The sequence below is a fragment of the Dromiciops gliroides genome, chromosome 2 (genome assembly GCF_019393635.1).
Source record: "Dromiciops gliroides isolate mDroGli1 chromosome 2, mDroGli1.pri, whole genome shotgun sequence".
In the NCBI taxonomy this organism is placed as follows: Eukaryota; Metazoa; Chordata; class Mammalia; order Microbiotheria; family Microbiotheriidae; genus Dromiciops; species Dromiciops gliroides.
Genome location: NC_057862.1, coordinates 654,767,382 through 654,786,184, shown reverse-complemented (window position 1 = coordinate 654,786,184; position 18,803 = coordinate 654,767,382). Strand labels below are relative to the sequence as shown.

The window sequence follows — 18,803 nt, the reverse complement described above, 5'->3', positions numbered from 1 at the left end:
TGATGGAATTCTATTGTGATATAAAAAATAACAAGCAAGATGATTTCAGCAAATCTTAGAACAACTTATATGAACATAAACAAAGTGAAGGGAGTAGAGGCAGGAAATTATTGCACACAGTAACAATAATAGTGTATGATAATCAACTGCAAATGACTTAGCTATTCTCAGCAATACAATGATACAAGACAATTCTGAAGGCCTTATGATGAAAAATGCCATCCACGTTCACAGACAGAATGGAATCTATATGCACAAAGTGTACTTCTTTTTTTTTGGGTGAGGCAATTGGGTTAAGTGACTTGCCCAGGGTCACACAGCTAGTAAGCGCCAAGTGTCTGAGGCCGGATTTGAACTCAGGTACTCCTGAATCCAGGGCCAGTGCTTTATCCACTGTGTCAACCTAGCTGCCCCAAAGTGTGCTTTAAAAATTTTCTTTTTTTGGGTCTGTGTTCTCTTCTGCAACGTGGCTAATATGGAAATGTTTTGCATAACTGCACATGTATAATTTATGTTAAAGTGCTTGCCTTCTCAAGGAAGAAAGAGGGGAAGGGATGTGGAACTCATAAATTACAAAAAATGAATGTTAAAAGTTATTTTATTTATTTATTTTTTTGTAAGCGAGGCAATTGGGGTTAAGTGACTTGCCCAGGGTCACACAGCTAGTAAGTGTGAAGTGTCTGAGGCCGGATTTGAACTCAGGTCCTCCTGACTTCAGGGCCGGTGCTCTATCCACTGCGCCACCTAGCTGCCCCCAAAAGTTATTTTTAATAGTAATTGAGAAAAAATAAAGACATTCTAAAAAGAAAAGAATGAAGATTAAGAAAAGGACATTGAATTTGGCAACTAAGAGATCATTAATAGCTTTGAAGAGAGCCTTTTCAGTGGAGTAATAAGGTCAGAAGCTAGAATGTAAGAAGAGAATGAGAAGGGAGAAAGTGGAGGCACCTACTACAGAAGCCTTTTCAAGGATTTTAGCTAGAAAGGGCAGAAGAGATATAGAACAAAATTCAGCATGGAGAGTTAAGTGAGGGTTTTTTCAAGATGGGGGAACATGTTTGTAAGCAGCAGGAAATGAGTCACCAGAGAGGAAGAGATTGAAAATAAATGAGTGGGAGGGGCAGCTAGGTGGCATAGTGGATAAAGCATCAGCCCTGGATTCAGGAGGACCTGATTTCAAATCCGGCCTCACACACTTGACACTTACTGTGTGACCCTGGGCAAGTCACTTAACCCCCATTGCCCTGTCCCCCCCCAAAAAAAAAGAAAGAAAAGAGATGAGTGGGGACAACCAGGGAGGGGGGGAGTCTGTTGGAGGAGACAAAATGGAATGGAATCACTTTAACCGTGAGCCTCTGGTAAGGGGAAAGGTCACTTCGAAGCATGTGCTACACAGGGATAACGCCTACATAACAACACATTTTCTTGGCTCTTATGACATTACTGATTTCATTTTTTGTGATATTATTTGGGGCTCACTCTATTCATCACCTGCAAAGTCTTTCTTCAATGTTGTTTCTGACATACAAAAGCATGAGGCCTCTTGTGCAGCTTTCATGCCTTTAGCCTCTTTGATTCTCTTCTTCCTCAACCATGTTTTCACTGTACTTCTTACAACTCCCCATGTTTGCAGTGAGATCAGGTCAATGATTTAATTTGGAGGGTGCTATCAAATTCTTCATGGAATTTCTCTTTCTCTCTGTCCTCAGCAACTGATGTCGGTGCATAAACTGTAACTGTTTTCATGGTGGTCTTTCTGTATCTATTTATCAGTACTAAAATATGAGACGACCAAATGTCCCACAAAGTAACATCTTTTTGCCTTTGGCCAATTAAAAAACTGATCTTACCAACTTCTTTGCCTTTTCAAGGAAAGCTTATGAGCCACCCTTCCCTTTAGCTAAAATTTCCTTTTTAATGATGGTTTCATTTATACTGGAACTGTCAAAATTGATACGGTTGAGTTCCTCCAGCAACAAGCCTACTTGCTGGTAACTGGACAAAGATCTTACATTTGGAGTAATAACATTTAAATTCAAGTTTACAGACTGTCTCAAACTGTGTTATTCTTGGCACCCTTTCCTCCCCATTTCTTCAGTCTGACATCATTCTGCAGAAGTAAAAGGAGGCTGCACAGGACTGAAGGCCATTCTGTATTTTTTTCATTCAACAGGTTCCTATGGCTCAAAAATTAATTATCAACAGCCCAGCCAACGGTGACGAGCTTTTCTGCAAATGGCCAGCCTGGGCCTCACAAAGCACACCCAATCTGTTGCCAGGGCCATATTCCAAAGCCTTTTAGCTTGCACTTTGTTGGCAGAGACTTTGAGAGACCAGGGTCATCTCCAAGCTATAGGGAGGCATCTGAACAGGCTTTTGTGAAAGCTTCTCCTTAATGTCGCTTCTCAAGCCTTTTTTTTAATGGTTGATAGCTTTCTTTTCCAGTGTCAGCTCATCTTGAGCATCAGCATTCCTGACAGCATGTGTAAAGGACAACGCTTGTCCACTTGTGTTGATTCTCTGGTGCTTAGATACTCAGTAACTAGCTTTAAAAAAAAAAGTCTTAATTCATTGGCGAGTTCCATGTACATTCAAATCAGTCTCTTCAGGCAACTACCATTTGTTTCTTCCTTCTCAGAACTGTATTCTTTTTCACGTCTTCAGCATTTTGTTTGTGTTTCCCATCCCTCCTAGGCTGAATTCCCCTGGAGAGTATAAGTACAATGGAATCTCTCTCTGCTCTTATCCACCTTTGAAATCTGCTTTCCCCAAACCTACAGGGGACATGTTAGGATATAAAAAGCTTCCTTTCCTTTTCTATAACAAACTCCAGGGAGGAATGGTCACTTCCTCCCAAAGTCCTCATCATTTCCATGCCAGAAACCTCATTCTCCCTTTGGGTGAGGAAACAGATCTAGAATAGAATTTCCTCTTGTTTTCTCTCCCTTTTTTGAAAGATGAAATTCTCACTAAGGCAAGCCAAGATGTGACTAGCTACTCTGCTCTTGGCAGAGAGAACAGACCCACAGATGTCTGGTTAACTGAAGTTCCCCATCACTACTATCCCATAGTTCTGGTGTCAGGCTTGTGATCTATTTCCCATTTCTATCTCCATTTTTGGTCCAGGTAGTATGCAGTATATTCAGACAATAAAATTACTCCTGTTCTTTACCCAAATGCCTTCAACCATGGGTCCACTTCAAGTTCCTTGATTTCCTTACATAAATATATCTTCTTAAAATACGATAAATATCCTTTCCTCTCCCCAACTTTTGAAAAAATCTAACTTCTTTGAAAACAAGGTATACTCATTCAAAGAAACAGTCTAGAGCATAGCTGCCAAATACTCAACTCCTCTCAAGTACAATCCAATTAGGAAATATTTAACAAAATAAATAAAAATAGGGGGCAGCTAGGTGGCGCAGTGAATACAGCACTGGCCCTAGATTCAGGAGGACCTGAGTTCAAATCCGGCCTCAGACACTTGACACTTACTAGCTATGTGACCTTGAGCAAGTCACTTAACCCCAATTGCCTCACCAAAAAAAAAAAAAATCACAAAATAAATAAAAATACAATACAGCAGAGATGCTAATCATGTGGTTTTCTAATTCAGTGCGTGGCCCATAGGGATCCTTATGTATGGACTCTTTCTACTTGAGTTTTATACCACTGGTTTAGTCATGCATTTCAGACTTCAACAATCTTAGTGAAAACCACAAGATCAAATTTACCTATTTGCATTAGGAACGTTAGAGTTCATCTTACTTACAACCTAAACTTTGTGCATTTGTGTTGAAACACTGGCTTCTTTCTTGGATTTTACCTACTATGAGCTCTTGGGATACCCAAGAGCTATTCTTTTTTAATTGCTATCTAGCTTGGGAATAACTATGGGCAATTCTCTCTCTCCCTTATCCTTTTCATTTTAATGTTCTTCTGATTGTATTTGTAAGGCAACAGGCACATATATTCTTTCCAGCCCAAGTTAGGGTCCTCTATCCTGGACCAAGAATCACGACGCAGGGAAGAGAGTATGGATAGATGGATGTGACTGCAGAGGCCACCGATTTGTACCAAGCTCTCTTTTCCATAACCTGTGTGACTCTGGGAAAGTCACTTAACTTTTCTTCATTTGTAAAATTAAGAAGCTGGAGCAAATGATGTCTGCTGTCCATTATAGGTCTTTGTTATGTAGACCTGATGAATATGAAAATACTCATGTCTGTCAACAGAACATTCAGCTGGTGAGACTGTGGCCACCATGATGCTCTGGTCCAGTGGAATGGTCTCGTCACTGGCATTAAGCCTCTGTCAGCAAGTGAATCGAGGAATGTAATAATAGTGGCACCAATCCTACTTAGAATTACATAGCCTCTAATGGAACAAGGTCTATACAAGCCTTTAAAGAACTTGAGATGGGCAGGATTATGGTCATATGCAATTTCAACTTCAGAATCTTTTTTTATATGTATGTTACCTGAAGATATCCAGTGTCTTATGTTCCAGAACCAGATTGGTATTTCCAGTTAGGTCAAGGTCCTGTAGGGTAGGAGGCAAAGCCTCAGGAATCAGAATTTCTGTCAAGTCATTACAGCTTAAATCTACAAACTGATGGGAACAGAAAAACACAAAAAGAGAATACATCAGGGAAAGCAAAGCCTTCATTCCCAAACACTCATGACCCCCTACCATGTATGCCAAAGGTATTAAATAATCACTTCATCACTTCTCTAACCAAAAATCCCACTCAATCCTTCTTGGGCCCTTTTCCAAATGGAAGGAAAACCAGTACACAGCCACACCTGGGAAGCCCATTAAGCTCAGTCACCTTTACTTCCAAAGGAGAGCCCTCATTCTCAGTTACCTGGATCTGAGGCAAATGTAGGATCTCTGGAAATATGCTGATATTGTTGGAGTGTGCAACAAGAGTGTGCAGTTGTTTGCAGTTTGCAATGGTTGTAGGAATTGTCTTTAGTTTGTTGCCACTCAGGTTTAGCTCCTCCAATTGCTCCAACTTGTTCAATTTGCTGAAGATGAAACAGGACAAAAACATCTTTGTACATCCCCTTCTCTTCTATACTCACATGGCTCTCATCCCTCTGACCTTGAATACTGCAGTAGCTTGCTCATTGGTCTTCCTGCCTCCTTCTAATTCATCCTCCATATATGTGCCAAAGTAAGTTTCTAAAGTCTCTATGTGATCATGTTGGCCTCCTGTTCAATCACTACCTCTAACATAGATAGAAACTCCTTTGTCTAGTATTTAAGGCCCTTCAGAGTTTAGCTCCAGCCTTCCAAGCAAACTCGCCTACTGGCTGTTTGTCCTACATGGCATTCTAGCTCCCACAGACAGACCTGCCTTTGCAAAGCTTGTTCTCTTCACCTGGAATAGACATCCTTCTCATCTCTGCCTCTCGGCATCCTTAGCTTCCCTTAGCATTGCCTTTCCTGATTGCCTATAGCTGCCAGTATGCCCTTCCTGGCCCTGAGCTTATTTAGCCAAGTATAGGGTGTTTGCCTTGATAGAACATAAGCACTGAGGGCAGGGATTGTTTATTGTCTCAGAATCCACAACACCCATTAAATGTGTAAGGGGCTTAATCTCTGTTGACTAATCATGTAAAAATCCCTGTTTTCTCTTACCAAATTTTGAAACATTTTGAATAGCTCGCCCACTAAGAGGGCATCTAACCAACCTCCTCATGTGATATTTGAGCTGAGGCCCGGAGAGGGTGAGTGACCTTGTCCAGGAGAAAAGAGATGGTAAATGGCAAAGCTGGAATCTGGACTCAGACTCTGTAACCTCAAGGTCAACATGCTTTCCATGACTTCTTCCTTTTAATGTCAGTACTTATTCACTGACAGTTTAAATATACATTAAAGAAAATAAGTCTCATAAGTCACTTTACAAGTATCAGAAAATTTTTGCCTTACCAGCATTTACTATTTATTATTTTACTACTAATTTTTTTTTTTGTTAGGCAATTGGTGTTAAGTGACTCGCCCAGGGTCACACAGCTAGTGAGTGTTAAGTGTCTGAGGCCAGATTTGAACTCAGGTCCTCCTGAATCCAGGCCAGGTGCTCTATCCACTGCACCACTTAGCTGCCCTATTTTACTACTATTTTACATTTACTAAATTTACTACTAAAGGCATCTCCTTTCTTCTATCAATAATTCTTTTCCTACTTTCTGGAAAGCATTTGCCTTTTCCCTAACAAGTATGACAGAATTAATTTCTTACACTATTGCACTGACTATATCAGAGTCCTGAGGAATCTTATATTCAAAGGACACTAAAGAACTCTTTTGGATTTGGGAACTGCTAGTTTGCAAATAGAATGGACAAAACAGAAGCAAATGATCTCTATGAGATAGTAAGAAATATTTTTAAAAAGTCAAAAGACCAGGGGACAGCTAGGTGGTGCAGTGGCCCTGGATTCAGGAGGACTTGAGTTCAAATCTGGCCTCAGGCATTTAACACTTACTAACTGTGTGATCCTGGGCAAGTCACTTCATTCTCATTGCCCCCACAAAAAAAAAGAAAAAAGAAAAAGAAAAAAAGGCAAAAGACCAGAAAAATAGAAAATGTTCAGAGGGTTAAAAAATTCCTCCTCTTATTGCCAATAGAAGTACAATGAATAAATAGAAAGTGTTCTGTAGAACAGTGAAGAGGGAAAAAACAGTAATTCATTAAATTAATCTGAATTTATAAGAACTTTAATTAATCATATATATATGTCTTTAAACGTCCAGTGTTTTCAGAGTACTAAGAACTAAAGGAATGGGATGCCTAGGAATTAAACAAACATCACGAAATTTCTCTCTAGATATTAATGTTTCTAGACCACTTTTACTGACCTTTAGATCTATGACAGTACAAAACACCCTCCCTGAGTTAGGCACTAGAAGATTTTACTTTTGCCAACCATCTGGAGAATCCAGAATGTCAACAACAGTCATCTGAGCATAAATGTTAAACCCTGAAAACACAGTAAGAGAGCAGCTGACCAGTCTGTAAACTCAAATCCTTATGTTGCCTCTATAGATTAAAAGCAGCACCGCATGTATTTACCTTGCTGGGAAAGTCTGTAGCTGGTTGTTTGCGAGATGTAGGATCCGGAGGTGTGGGTGTCCTACCAGGACAGGGACACATTGGTCTGTCAGCTGATTATTGGTCAGATAGAGTCGTTGCAACATACTCAAACTCTCTTCCCCAGTACAAGCGGACGGTAGAGACTCTAGACTGTTTGCAGAGGCATTCAGGTACCTGAGACTAACAGAGGAGTGAAAAATTATCAAGGAGAATATACATCCATGGCTACTTTTACTGAGGGCATCTACTGCCTTAAAAATGTGAGTTTTAGAAAGTCCCTGATGCTCTCAGAGGGCAGGTGGGTGGTGTGGTGGATAGAGTGCTGGGCCTGGATTCAGAAAAACTCATCTTACTGAGTTCAAATCTAGCCTCAGACACGTAATAGCTGTGTGACCCTGGGCACGTCTCTTAACCCTATTTGCCTCAGTTTCCTCATCAGTCAAATGAGCTGGAGAAAGAAATGGCACTCCACTCCAGGATCTTTACCAAGAAAACCCCAAATGGGGTCACAAAGAGCTGGATGTAACTGAACAACAACATGCTCTCAGAAGAACATTTGGTCTTCCTTCCTTTTCTCTGCCAAGGTTCTATTCTTGCTCTCCTCCTGAATACCTGTGTTTTCTTCTTTGGAAGCCTCATTCTCACCAATAGTATTGAAGGCCTTTGCTCCCACTACTGTCCTTGAGTCACACATGACTGCTGGGGACTCCCCAGATACACCCTTTGCTTTCTCATCTCTGAAACATTTTTTGTGCCTCTTTCTCTACCTAAAAACATTTTCATCTACCCACCAATTTCTGTTAGAAATACACACTATGCAGCCTTTAAGGCCCATTTTAGCCACCAACTTCCCTCATTCTCTCATCCAAGAGTAACCTTTCCTTCATCTGGATGCCTATGGCATATTATCCGTACTTCTCTTAAGATGCATTCTGGACCACAATATAGTTATTTATGCATGTGTCTCTGTGAGAATGTTTTGAAGTCAAGCACCACTATTTCATTCATTTTATAAACCACTTAATCATATAATGCATGAAATAAAGGCTTCATAAATGGGGAAAAACCAAGTATTATGTCCTAGTACAAATATTTATTAAAAGATGCCTCCTATGTTAAGACTTCTTATCTTTTCCTAAGAAAATCTAGCCACTTGTTAATTTTTTTGTGTGGGGGACAATTGGGGTTAAGTGACTTGCCCAGGGTTACACAGCTAGTAAGTGTTAAGTGTCTGAGGCTGGATTTGAACTCAGGTCCTCCTGAATCCAGGGCCTGTGCTCTATCCACTGTGCCACCTAGTCGTCCCATGCCACTTATTTTTAAGGCATGGGCCTATTACATATTTAAAGGGATATGTGTTAGGTACTTGAGATCCCTCTCCTATGGCCTTGGGTAAGTCAGTCTCTTGGCATTAGTTTTTCCATTTCTAAATGAGATGACTACCCTTCATCTGGGAGGGAAACTTTTGTTGCTGATAGGTCCTGCGATTTCACTGCAGTGTGTAGGGGACCCTCAGTAGTTAACTCCTATCAGTTTCTATCCCCCAAGAAGGGGAGAAGAACAATCATTTCAAGGACCAATGACTTTTTTGGGAACCTCTTCTGCCAGCTCTTCACATCACACTGTCAGTTTTTAAGGTAACAATGTAAAGGATAGTCCTGTAAGAAATGAACGAAACCGACTAATGAGGGTATCAGAGTTTACAAGGCAACCCAACAATGGATTTAGCTCTAGTGACTTATTCTTGTCCAGAGAGGGTAGGTACTGTCAAGGGCAGCACCACTAGAAATGCCCTCCTTCCCTTTTCTCTGAAAGACCACAACCATACTTATTACCTGTGATGACAATTCAGCACAAGACCCAAAGGCTCACAAATAGCTAATCGTGATCATGCTCCCCTATCCTCGTTCAGGACGTGGACTCCTACCTCATAAAAACACTGTGACATATTACACCTGGCAATAAAGCTTCTAAAACAAGGTAGGCAGTCACGCAAACAGACTCATAATCTCTAATAGTTCCGAAGGTCACTTATAAGAAATAAACACCATAAGTGTAGGGTACCTTCCTCATCCAAAGATTTCATCTCCCCCCAAAACCCATTTGTGGTACTTACTTTAAGGCCTTGGAGAAGAGGGTGTCTGGCAGCCTGGTGAGTAAATTATGCTGTAGATCCAAGACTTCAAGAGGGATGTGTTCCAGAAGGACTGGAAGGCTTTGCACATGATTGTGTCCCACCATCAGCTTCCTAAGACTCAGACTACTCAGAATCCTAGGAGGGGAGAAAGCCCAAAAGAACAAATAAGTAACTTAACAAATTTTCTTGCTCTGAGCCTTTCAAAGAAAATATCTACAATACTGGATTTGTCCTGAGTCACTTAAGTATACTAGCCAAAAAAGAGCATCTCTAATGCTTTGCTAACCAGTCACTAGAAAGAGAACATGGCTGTTTGGGGAGAAGGGAATTAATGAAAATAGTAAACATAAGACAGACCTGAACTATATCTTATTTTCTACAATAAAATCACTCTGGATTGTAAGTCTAAAAAAGGGACTTCTGCAAGTTTTAAATAGCTTCAAATATACACTCAAAGCACAACATATTGCTTTAATTTTAAAAACACTATCCTGAAGAGCACTTGGAGTCCACAGTAAGAATGCCACGTAGAGTCCCACAAATCTGAGAAAAGATGGTTTAGTGGTATTTTAAAGAACATATGTATGTGTATTAAAAATGTATGTATGTACCTAATGGGGATCTCTGTTAGAAGATTGTAGCTCATATCCAACACCTCTATCTTCTTTGATTCACAGATCCAGTCAGGAACATACTCTAATTGATTCCTAGGATAACATAATTAAAAAGGCATCATTTTTTCTTCAGTAAATACTCCTTTATTTAAAGTTTTAAGTTCCAAATTTTATCTCTCCTTCCCTCTCTCCCCTTCCTGAGGTGGTAAGAAATCAGATATAGATTATACATGTACAATTGTATAAAACACTGCCATATTAGTCATTTTGTATAAGAAAACTTGAATAAAAGGAAAAAATAAAAGAAAGTGAAAAATAGCATGCTTCAGTCTGTGTTCAATTAATATCAGTTCTTTCTTTGGAGGTGGATAGTATTAGTCCTTTGGAATTGTCTTGGATCATTGTATTGCTAAGCATAGTTGTCATTCATAGTTCTCGTGTATCTGTACATAACGTTCTACTCACTTCACTATACATCAGTTCATACAAGTCTTTCCAGGCCTTTCTGAAGTCATCCTGCTTGTCATTTCTTATAGCACATTAATATTCTATCACCATTATATACCACAGTTTGTTTAGCCATTCCCCAATGGGTGAGCATTCCTTTGATTTCCAATTCTTAGCCACCACAAAAAGAGCTGCTATAAATATTTTTGTACAAATAAGTCTTCTTCTCTTTTTGTGGATATCTTTGGAATATAAACCTAGCAGTGGTATTGCTGGATCAAAGGGTATGCACAGTTCTACAGCCCTATGGGCATAACTCCAAATTGCTCTCCAGTATGGCTGGATCTTTTCACAATTCCACCAACAGTGGATTAGCATTCCAGCTTTCCCACATCCCCTCCAACATCCAATATTTTCCATTTTTGTTATCTCTGCCACTCTGATAGGTGTGAGGTGATATCTCAGAGTTGTTTTAATTTGCATTTCTCTGATCAATAGTGATCTAGAGCATTTTTTCATATGATTATAGATAGCTTTGATTTCTTTGTCTGAAAACTGCCTGTTCAGATCCTTTGACCATTTATCAATTGGGGAATGGCTTTTATTTTTATAAATTTGACTCAGTTCTCTATATAATTGAGAAATGAGGCCCAAAAGGCATTATCTGTAACAATTAGTATAAATGGAAAGCCACCCACTCAAGTCCTACTTGGATACTTCATCATGGTGTGAAGGTGAACCTCAGGTTTTCCAAACATGTCCACAAAGTATAAAGTGTGACTGTTTTTACTAGGCTAAGTGATAAAATTGTGTCTCATCTACAGTGCAGCCCAGTGCAGCCTGGAAAGGACCATCACCAGAAGAACAGCCACTCATCCAATCAGGAACGGTTCTTTGTGTTGATGGAAAGAAATCCCAGATTTTTAAGGAAGTGTTTAAGTAGAAAAGGACAGTAATAAATAATTTTAAAAATTATTCAGACTATTAACGGTAATTCTCCTTAGGAAAAAGAGCAATGAACTTGCAATCATTGGAGCCTTAGTCTCTCCATTTGTAAACCGAGGACATCTACATTATAGAAATATTATGTGTGAGGACTACACACATATGTAAATTACTTTGTGAAAGGTACCAGGCTCATTTACTCAACTAACAGTTTGCCAACTGTATTCCCAAAGTAATGCTACTTGAAAGAATATATAGTCCCTGCCCTCAAAAAGAAAGTTTAGAAATGAAAATCATCTTATTACGGATTGCTAAAGTCAAACTACCACAAAGCTATATCACAGAAAATGAGGTTATCAGAATACTAATTAACTTGTTCTCTAACAGATGCAAAAGGTGGTAGTGAAGAAGTGTCTGAAGACTTCAGACTAAAGATTCTGAGTCTGCCTCTATGGAATGTGACCTTGGGTCATTCTGTCAGCCTCGAAGGACTTTTAGCAGATAAATTCACTGTATTCTAAAGTACAACCAACAAAACACCCCAAAGTGTAATACTCTCTCAATGACTTAAGAATGTTCTCTGAGGGAGAGATGGGAGCGACTTCTTATTCTCACTCCAAGACTGACTAAGTTGGGTTTTTGGTCAGAAGACAGATGAGGTCTGAGAAGGGGAACTCGATTTAGAGTCAGAAGGTTTGGCTTCAATCCCCGCTCCACTACTTCCTACCTGTGTGACTTCACCTCTCTGGGCCTCAATGTCTTCATCTCCCAGGACACTAATTCTGAAGCTGATAATCTGAGTTACTCACATTATCCTTGACCTCTACTATCTCTAGACAATCCAGGGTTTTTCAGAGTTCCATATGAGGAGTCAGGGGAAGGGATTTAAAAACAAAAAAATAGCAAACTCAAAGCCCCTGAGTCAAATAAATGCCTCCCCCAACCCAGTACAGATAACTCTACAATTCAACAGGTAAAGGATAAAACTGTCAAGAGAGGGAGAATGGATCTTTTTAATCTCAAAATAATTCCTTTGTTGCTAGAAAACTATAAAAGTCTGTGACTTGAAGAACTGCTGGCTTGGGCCTCCTTCCTCAGCCTAGATGCTCAGAAGCAAAGGAGCAGAGACCCTTCTAGAGACGACCATTCTTTTGAACAACTCCTACCCCCAGGACACCAAAACATTCTCTGTGTCAGCAAGTGAATTCCCTGAAAGAGATCCCCTTAAGTTACAAAAAAACGCCCCAAAGCATCTCTCTTCCTTGTAGTGCACACTTACCTGGAGAGTTCTAAGGAAGTAAGCAGACTAGGCACTGGATAGACATTCACTGCTGTCAGTCCTAATCAAAAAGGAAGCAGATGCATTTGGTAAGCTGAGGCAAAGCAAAGTGAAGCTTAACAGCAGAACCAGAGAAGGGAAATCTCTCTGGCAGGTGTGGTCTGGGAGCGGCTTGTCAGCAGTACTGTAATATCTGTATTTCAATAGAACTGGCTTCCTTTCTAACCTTGGAATTTACTTATGTATTAAAAACAATTTGGAGAAAGGGCCTGCAGGGTTCCCCAGGGGTCGCAGATATTCCTAGTCCAAGTGAAGGCACTGAGGGAAGCCTTTCAGGCAGGTCTGGCCCATGCTCCCCTCCCACTTGGAAAAGTGGTGATTCTGCTGGGACCCCATATCTCAAACTGAGCACATTCAAAACACAACTCCCCCCTCTAAACTTCCCCAGAGGGCAGCAAGGGGGCACCACTGTGTGTAGAGCACCAGGCTTCATGAATTCAAATCTGACCTCAGACACTTACTAGCTGGGTGACCCTGGGCAAGTCACTTCACCCTTTTTGACTCATTTTCCTCATCTGTCAAATAGAGAAGGAAATGGCCAACCACTCCAGTATCTTTGCCAAGAAAACCCTAAATGAGGTCACCAAGAGTCAGACACGACTGAAAAACAACAGAACAAGAATGCCAAAATAGCTTCTTCATGGCTCTGTTTCCAGGCTTTCCCTATCACAATCCATCCTCCACAGAGCTGCCAAAATAGTTTTTCTAAGAGTATACACCTGACAGTGGAAAGAACGCTGCCCATGGAATGAGAGTCCGGGGTCAAGTCCGACCAAGGAAGTTGACTGGCTATGTGCCTGTGACATGAGTTAGACTACAACCTTGGGCTCCCAGCTTTCACTCCACACCGGACGTTGGCTACTTTCTACTGTAGCCAGGGCCCTTCCCCTCTGGCCTGGGGCATTTTCAGCAGCTGTTCCCCACGCTGGAATTCTCTCTTTCCTTGGTCTCCTGCCTTCCTTTGAGTCTCAGTTAAACCCCATTTTCTAGAAGAAGCCTCCTGACACTACTTCTCTCTGTGGATCGTCTGGTTTCTGATGGAGAAAGCTGGTTTGTCCAGAGTCGTTTGCGTATTGTCTCCTGCAGCAGACTGGGAGTTCCTGGAAAGCAAGAGCTGGTTTTCTGCCTTTCTTTCTATTTCTAGCACTTAGCACAGCGGCTGGCACTTAAAAAATGCTTGTAGACTTGACTGACAAATACTGGGGTAACTCATTTTGACCCATTTAAGTTGTTTGACCAATAACTGTTTCAGGGAATAAACAAAGGTATTCAATATACCTAATATATCAAGAATATTTGTTAACAGTAGGCAATATAAAGGGTTGGGGTTGGGGGGGCGGTTTGCTTGTTTTTTGATTTTGAGACATCAAAGCTGCACGTGTTTACATTTTGTTCCAGGATCATTTCATACAGATCCTATTTAATGCAAAGTAGCTCTACAGATTATTAATGATCAGGAACTGTTCCCACCTCAACAAGTCTTTTTTCTGATTTCAGTAACCTATTAATTGTGCATAGGTTAAGAAAGAGCACTGGCTTGTTTCTGTAACAATATATCTGCTCCTTGCTCTTTAAGCGGGGGGGTTCTTTTTTCTCCCTTCATTTTAATAATATTGTTTCCAATTACACGTAAAGACAATTTTTAACATTCCTTTTCTATTCAATTTTGAGTTCCAAATTTGCTCCTTTTGTCCCTTTCCTCCCTGCTCCCTAAGACAGGAGATAATTGGATATAGTATAACCTAAGTAAGCAAGGGACTCCTGACTAGAGTCTGTGAAGACAAATTTTTAAAAACATTTTAAAACTTTTATTTCAATATTATTATTTTCTTTGCAATCACATGCATTTTATTTTACACATTTAAAAAGAGTGTTCTGAGAAGGGGTACATAAGCTTCACCAAACAACCTAACTGCCTATGACTCTCAAGTGTTGTTTTTAAGGAGACTAAATTCAGAGTTCTGGCTTCAAGTTCCCACAAAGATAAGTTTAAGGTAAAAATTGGTTTGCTACACTACCTCTACTAATTAAAAAAAAAAAAGAGTCCTTTAGTGAGATTCTGAAAACTTAACTTGCACAGAAAAAAAAAAAGAAACCAACATTCAAAATGAAGGCCAGGGCAAAAAGTCTAACCTTTTTCTCTGCTAAAAACTCGATTCTATTTGAATTTTTTAAAAAGCAATGCTGCTAAGCAAACAGTCCAGAAATATAAAAACCAGGGCTTCTGCTCTTTAAGAACTGTGGCAGGGGGGCAGCTAGGTGGCGCAGTGGAAAAAGCACCAGCCCCGGATTCAAGAGTACCTGAGTTCAAATCCAGCCTCAGACACTTACTAGCTGTGTGACCCTGGGCAAGTCACTTAACCCCCATAGCCCAGCAAAAAAAAAAAAAAAAAAAAAAAAAGTACTTGAAAGTCCTCTTTGGGGCAGCTAGGTGGCACAGTGGATGGAGAACCGGCCCTGGAGTCAGGAGTACCTGAGTTCAAATCCGGCCTCAGACACTTAACACTTACTAGCTGTGTGACCCTGGGCAAGTCACTTAACCCCAATTGCCTCACTAAAAAAAAAAAAAAAAAAAGAACTGTGGCGGGGCAGCTAGGTGGCGCAGTGGATAGAGTACCAGCCCTGGATTCAGGAGTACCTGAGTTCAAATCCGGCCTCAGACACTTAACACTTACTAGCTGTGTGACCCTGGGCAAGTCACTTAACCCCAATTGCCTCACAAAAAAAAAAAAAAAAAAAAAAAAAAGAACTGTGGCGGGGCAGCTAGGTGGCGCAGTGGATAGAGTACCAGCCCTGGATTCAGGAGTACCTGAGTTCAAATCCGGCCTCAGACACTTAACACTTACTAGCTGTGTGACCCTGGGCAAGTCACTTAACCCCAATTGCCTCACTAAAAAAAAAAAAAAAAAAAGAACTGTGGCGGGGCAGCTAGGTGGCACAGTGGATAGAGTACCAGCCCTGGATTCAGGAGTACCTGAGTTCAAATCTGGCCTCAGACACTTAACACTTACTAGCTGTGTGACCCTGGGCAAGTCACTTAACCCCAATTGCCTCACTTAAAAAAAAAAAAAAGAACTGTGGCAATGAGGGAATTTGTACAATATGGAGACCACCTGCTAAAAAGACCTTTGCCCCTTTAGGATTTGGTTAAAATACTTTTTATTGTATGTTTGCACATGCTGCCCCTGGAGCAACCTGCATGCTATGACAGTACCCAAGAGAAAGCTCTCATTCTCTCTCCCAGGCTTGAGACCCCAACTCTTTGTTTGCAGGCACCTCACATACCCAATGTGTTAAGTCTGGTCATATGTGCTCCCATACATCTCCTCTCCCCCTCCCATCTCCCTGATATAGGCTTTCACCCACTGTCTACTGCCATCGTCTTCTGGCTGGTCTCCCTCCCTCCCTCTCACTGCTACAATCAAGTACAAAATCCTTGGTTTATGACAGGAACTTGGCCCCTTCCTACTTTCTCCAAGCTTCCGTTACTCCCCATTCCAGAGAGCCCGGGCTTCTGGCTGGGACTCAAACACAACCCTCCATCTCCTGACTCTCACTCTTTCAATGGCCTCAGGCCAGGCGGGGAATGCTCTTCAGCTAAGATCTTGGCTTCTGCAAGAAGCTTTTCCCATCCTTCATGCTGGAGGCTCCACCTTGGTTCTTCTCCCAGCACAACTGTGTGCATGCTGACTTCCCTATTACAATGTGGGCTCTTTAAAGGCAGAGATGTTTTGCCTTACTTTGTATGCCCAGGGCTTCACACAATGCCCAGCAAAGAATGGTTAAGAAATGCTTGATGGGGGCAGCTAGGTGGCACAGTGGATAAAGCACCAGCCCTGGAGTCAGGAGGACCTGAGTTCAAATCTGGCCTCAGACACAAGACACTTACTAGCTGTTTGACCCTGGGCAAATCACTTAACCTTCATTACCCTGAAAAAAAAAAAAACACGCTTGATGAGTAACTGACTACCTCTCACAAATCTTCAAGCATCATTCAACACAAGACCCAATTAGCAAGGCAGGAGCCATTTTCTCATAAAGTGTGTCCTGCCCAGAGCTTACATACAACAGGCAAGTGGAGGAAAAATGGAAAATTTACTGTTAGAGTTGGCACAGAGGGAGCGAAGGGTGAAACCACTGAGTGTGAGGTCTCTCAGCTGATTCCGTTCACAGTGCAGCTGCTGGAGACTTCCCAGGGAACTCAGATCCAGGTCAGTCAACTGGTTATCCCGCAAATCCAGGTGGGTAACATGCTTATTTCCCTCCAGGTTGTCAACAACTGTTCTCTTCAAACTGTTCAACCTAAACATTGGTCAACAAGTCATTAGAATTAAATTCTACTAAGGTAACCAAAAGGTTAATAGCCCAAAAAAGTACAATGTCCCTTTTCCTATGCCTAACATCCACGAATAGCATCCAACTGCCTAATTTACTATTATACTGAACAAAGAACCAGAAATGCCTGGTCCCTTTCCTCTAGAAATTTGTAATCTGAGACAACTCAGACTTGGAAACACATAGACAAGACAGTCTCCAAGGACAAAAATAGCAAATGATTTCTTGCTTTTTCTCCCTCCTTATAAAGGACATGTACAGTAAATGATGTTTTTTAACAATAAGTCTGGAAAAAAAAAACCCAAAACCCCCCCCCCAAAACCCCCAATAAGTCTGAGTCATCAAGAAACAGTAAAACCATGTTACTTAAATGTACTCTTATTTAAGAAGGCAGAGAAGCATGTAACATACCACAAAAATATTTCTATAAAAATCAATAAAACAGACACTACAAGGCTGTTGATGGAGCTATGAACTGGAATTTGGAACTGTGCTTAGAAAGTGACTAAAATGTCCACATTCTTTTACCTGAAGATCCCTATGCTAAGCATATACCCCAAGTAGGCCAAAGATAAAAAGAAATATCCTATAAACAGGAAATACTCATAAACAGCACTTTTGTTGTAGCAAAGAGAATGCCACTGACTGTGAAACAGCTGAACAGACTGTGACATATCAATGTAAAGGCATATTACTGAGCAGTAAAAAAATTAACATGAAGAATTCAGAAAAGCATAGGAAGAGTAAAAGAAGAAGCAAAATAAACAATGACTATAATTATGTAAATGCAAAGAACCAACAACTGAGACTAAACACTACATCATTATAAGGCTCTGCACCCCCTTTGTTGCCGAGGTGGAGAACTATAGATGTGAACTACTGAATGCATCATTAGATAAATCTGATGTGCTGGTTAGTTTTGCTGAACTGCTTCCCCCTCTTTCGCTTTTTCTTTGTTACAAGAGATGACATACTGGATAAGGGAGGAGGGAGAGACATTTTCAGAATATAACATTACATAAAACAAAAGAAATAAATAATTTTTTTTAAAAATCCCATGCTTAAAGGATAAACAACTAATCTGGAAACGACTTATTTTGAACACCACATTCTCCAATAATACCTGATAAATGAGGCATTACTTTATTTTTAAAACAAAACTAAATCCTCTTGGGTTATTCTGAACCTTAACGCAGCAGTCTCGAAAATAACAGAGCAAACCTAACAATTCTTTGAGAGATCAATCAGAGAAGACACACAGAAAGGATACCCTTACCTTAAATCAACATGTTTGATATGCTTCATTCTGTTCAAAATCCCAAGATTCAGGACTTCTAGCTGGTTTCCTGCCATAGCCAGTTTCTCTAGCATAGTGAGCTTCACACAAGCCTCAGGAATTTGGCTAAAATTATTGAAGGAGAGTCCAAGAGTGGAAAGCTGTTGCAAATTTCCCAGTTCTTCAGGTAAAGTAGTAAGGAAGTTGCCATCAAGACAGAGAGTCTGTAGACTGTGAAATGAATTTAAGGGGGAAAAGCTCAATTAGTAAAGAATTTATCAAAATAAGCAGATGTCAGTAATGAGGAGTTCCAACTCCAGGACCATGCTGACAAGGAATAATGAATTCCAGCCAATCAACAATCACCTAAATTTCCCTCTCTGCGAAGATCTAACAAATTACCCAGCAGCAGAAGCATCAAATTATGAACTGCTAAAGCTGTCCGAAGGCTCAGTCAATATTATGTACAATGAGAATTTTGGTGACAAACAGCTACTTGGTGTTGGACATTGGATGATAGCCCCCAACACTGATCCTGTTCATATACATCACCAAAACAATGCTACTTTCAAAGCACTTTATTGACTTGCATTTTTGCAACAAAGGCTCTAT

General features: G+C 40.6%; 1 protein-coding gene across 2 annotated transcripts in view; it reads right to left on the bottom strand.

Annotated features, from left to right (window-relative positions):
- The window catches only part of PHLPP2 (PH domain and leucine rich repeat protein phosphatase 2), an 88,593-nt gene that overhangs the window by 15,253 nt on the left and 54,537 nt on the right, over positions 1–18,803 (bottom strand). For both annotated transcript variants that reach the window (XM_043986830.1, XM_043986831.1), the window contains 8 exons: positions 18,192–18,422; positions 16,680–16,882; positions 12,521–12,581; positions 9,847–9,942; positions 9,215–9,370; positions 7,078–7,278; positions 4,868–5,030; positions 4,481–4,611 (listed from right to left, as the gene is read on the bottom strand). In XM_043986830.1, coding sequence (XP_043842765.1) covers positions 4,481–4,611; positions 4,868–5,030; positions 7,078–7,278; positions 9,215–9,370; positions 9,847–9,942; positions 12,521–12,581; positions 16,680–16,882; positions 18,192–18,422 — 1,242 coding nt within the window. The remainder of the gene's footprint in view (positions 1–4,480; positions 4,612–4,867; positions 5,031–7,077; positions 7,279–9,214; positions 9,371–9,846; positions 9,943–12,520; positions 12,582–16,679; positions 16,883–18,191; positions 18,423–18,803) is intronic.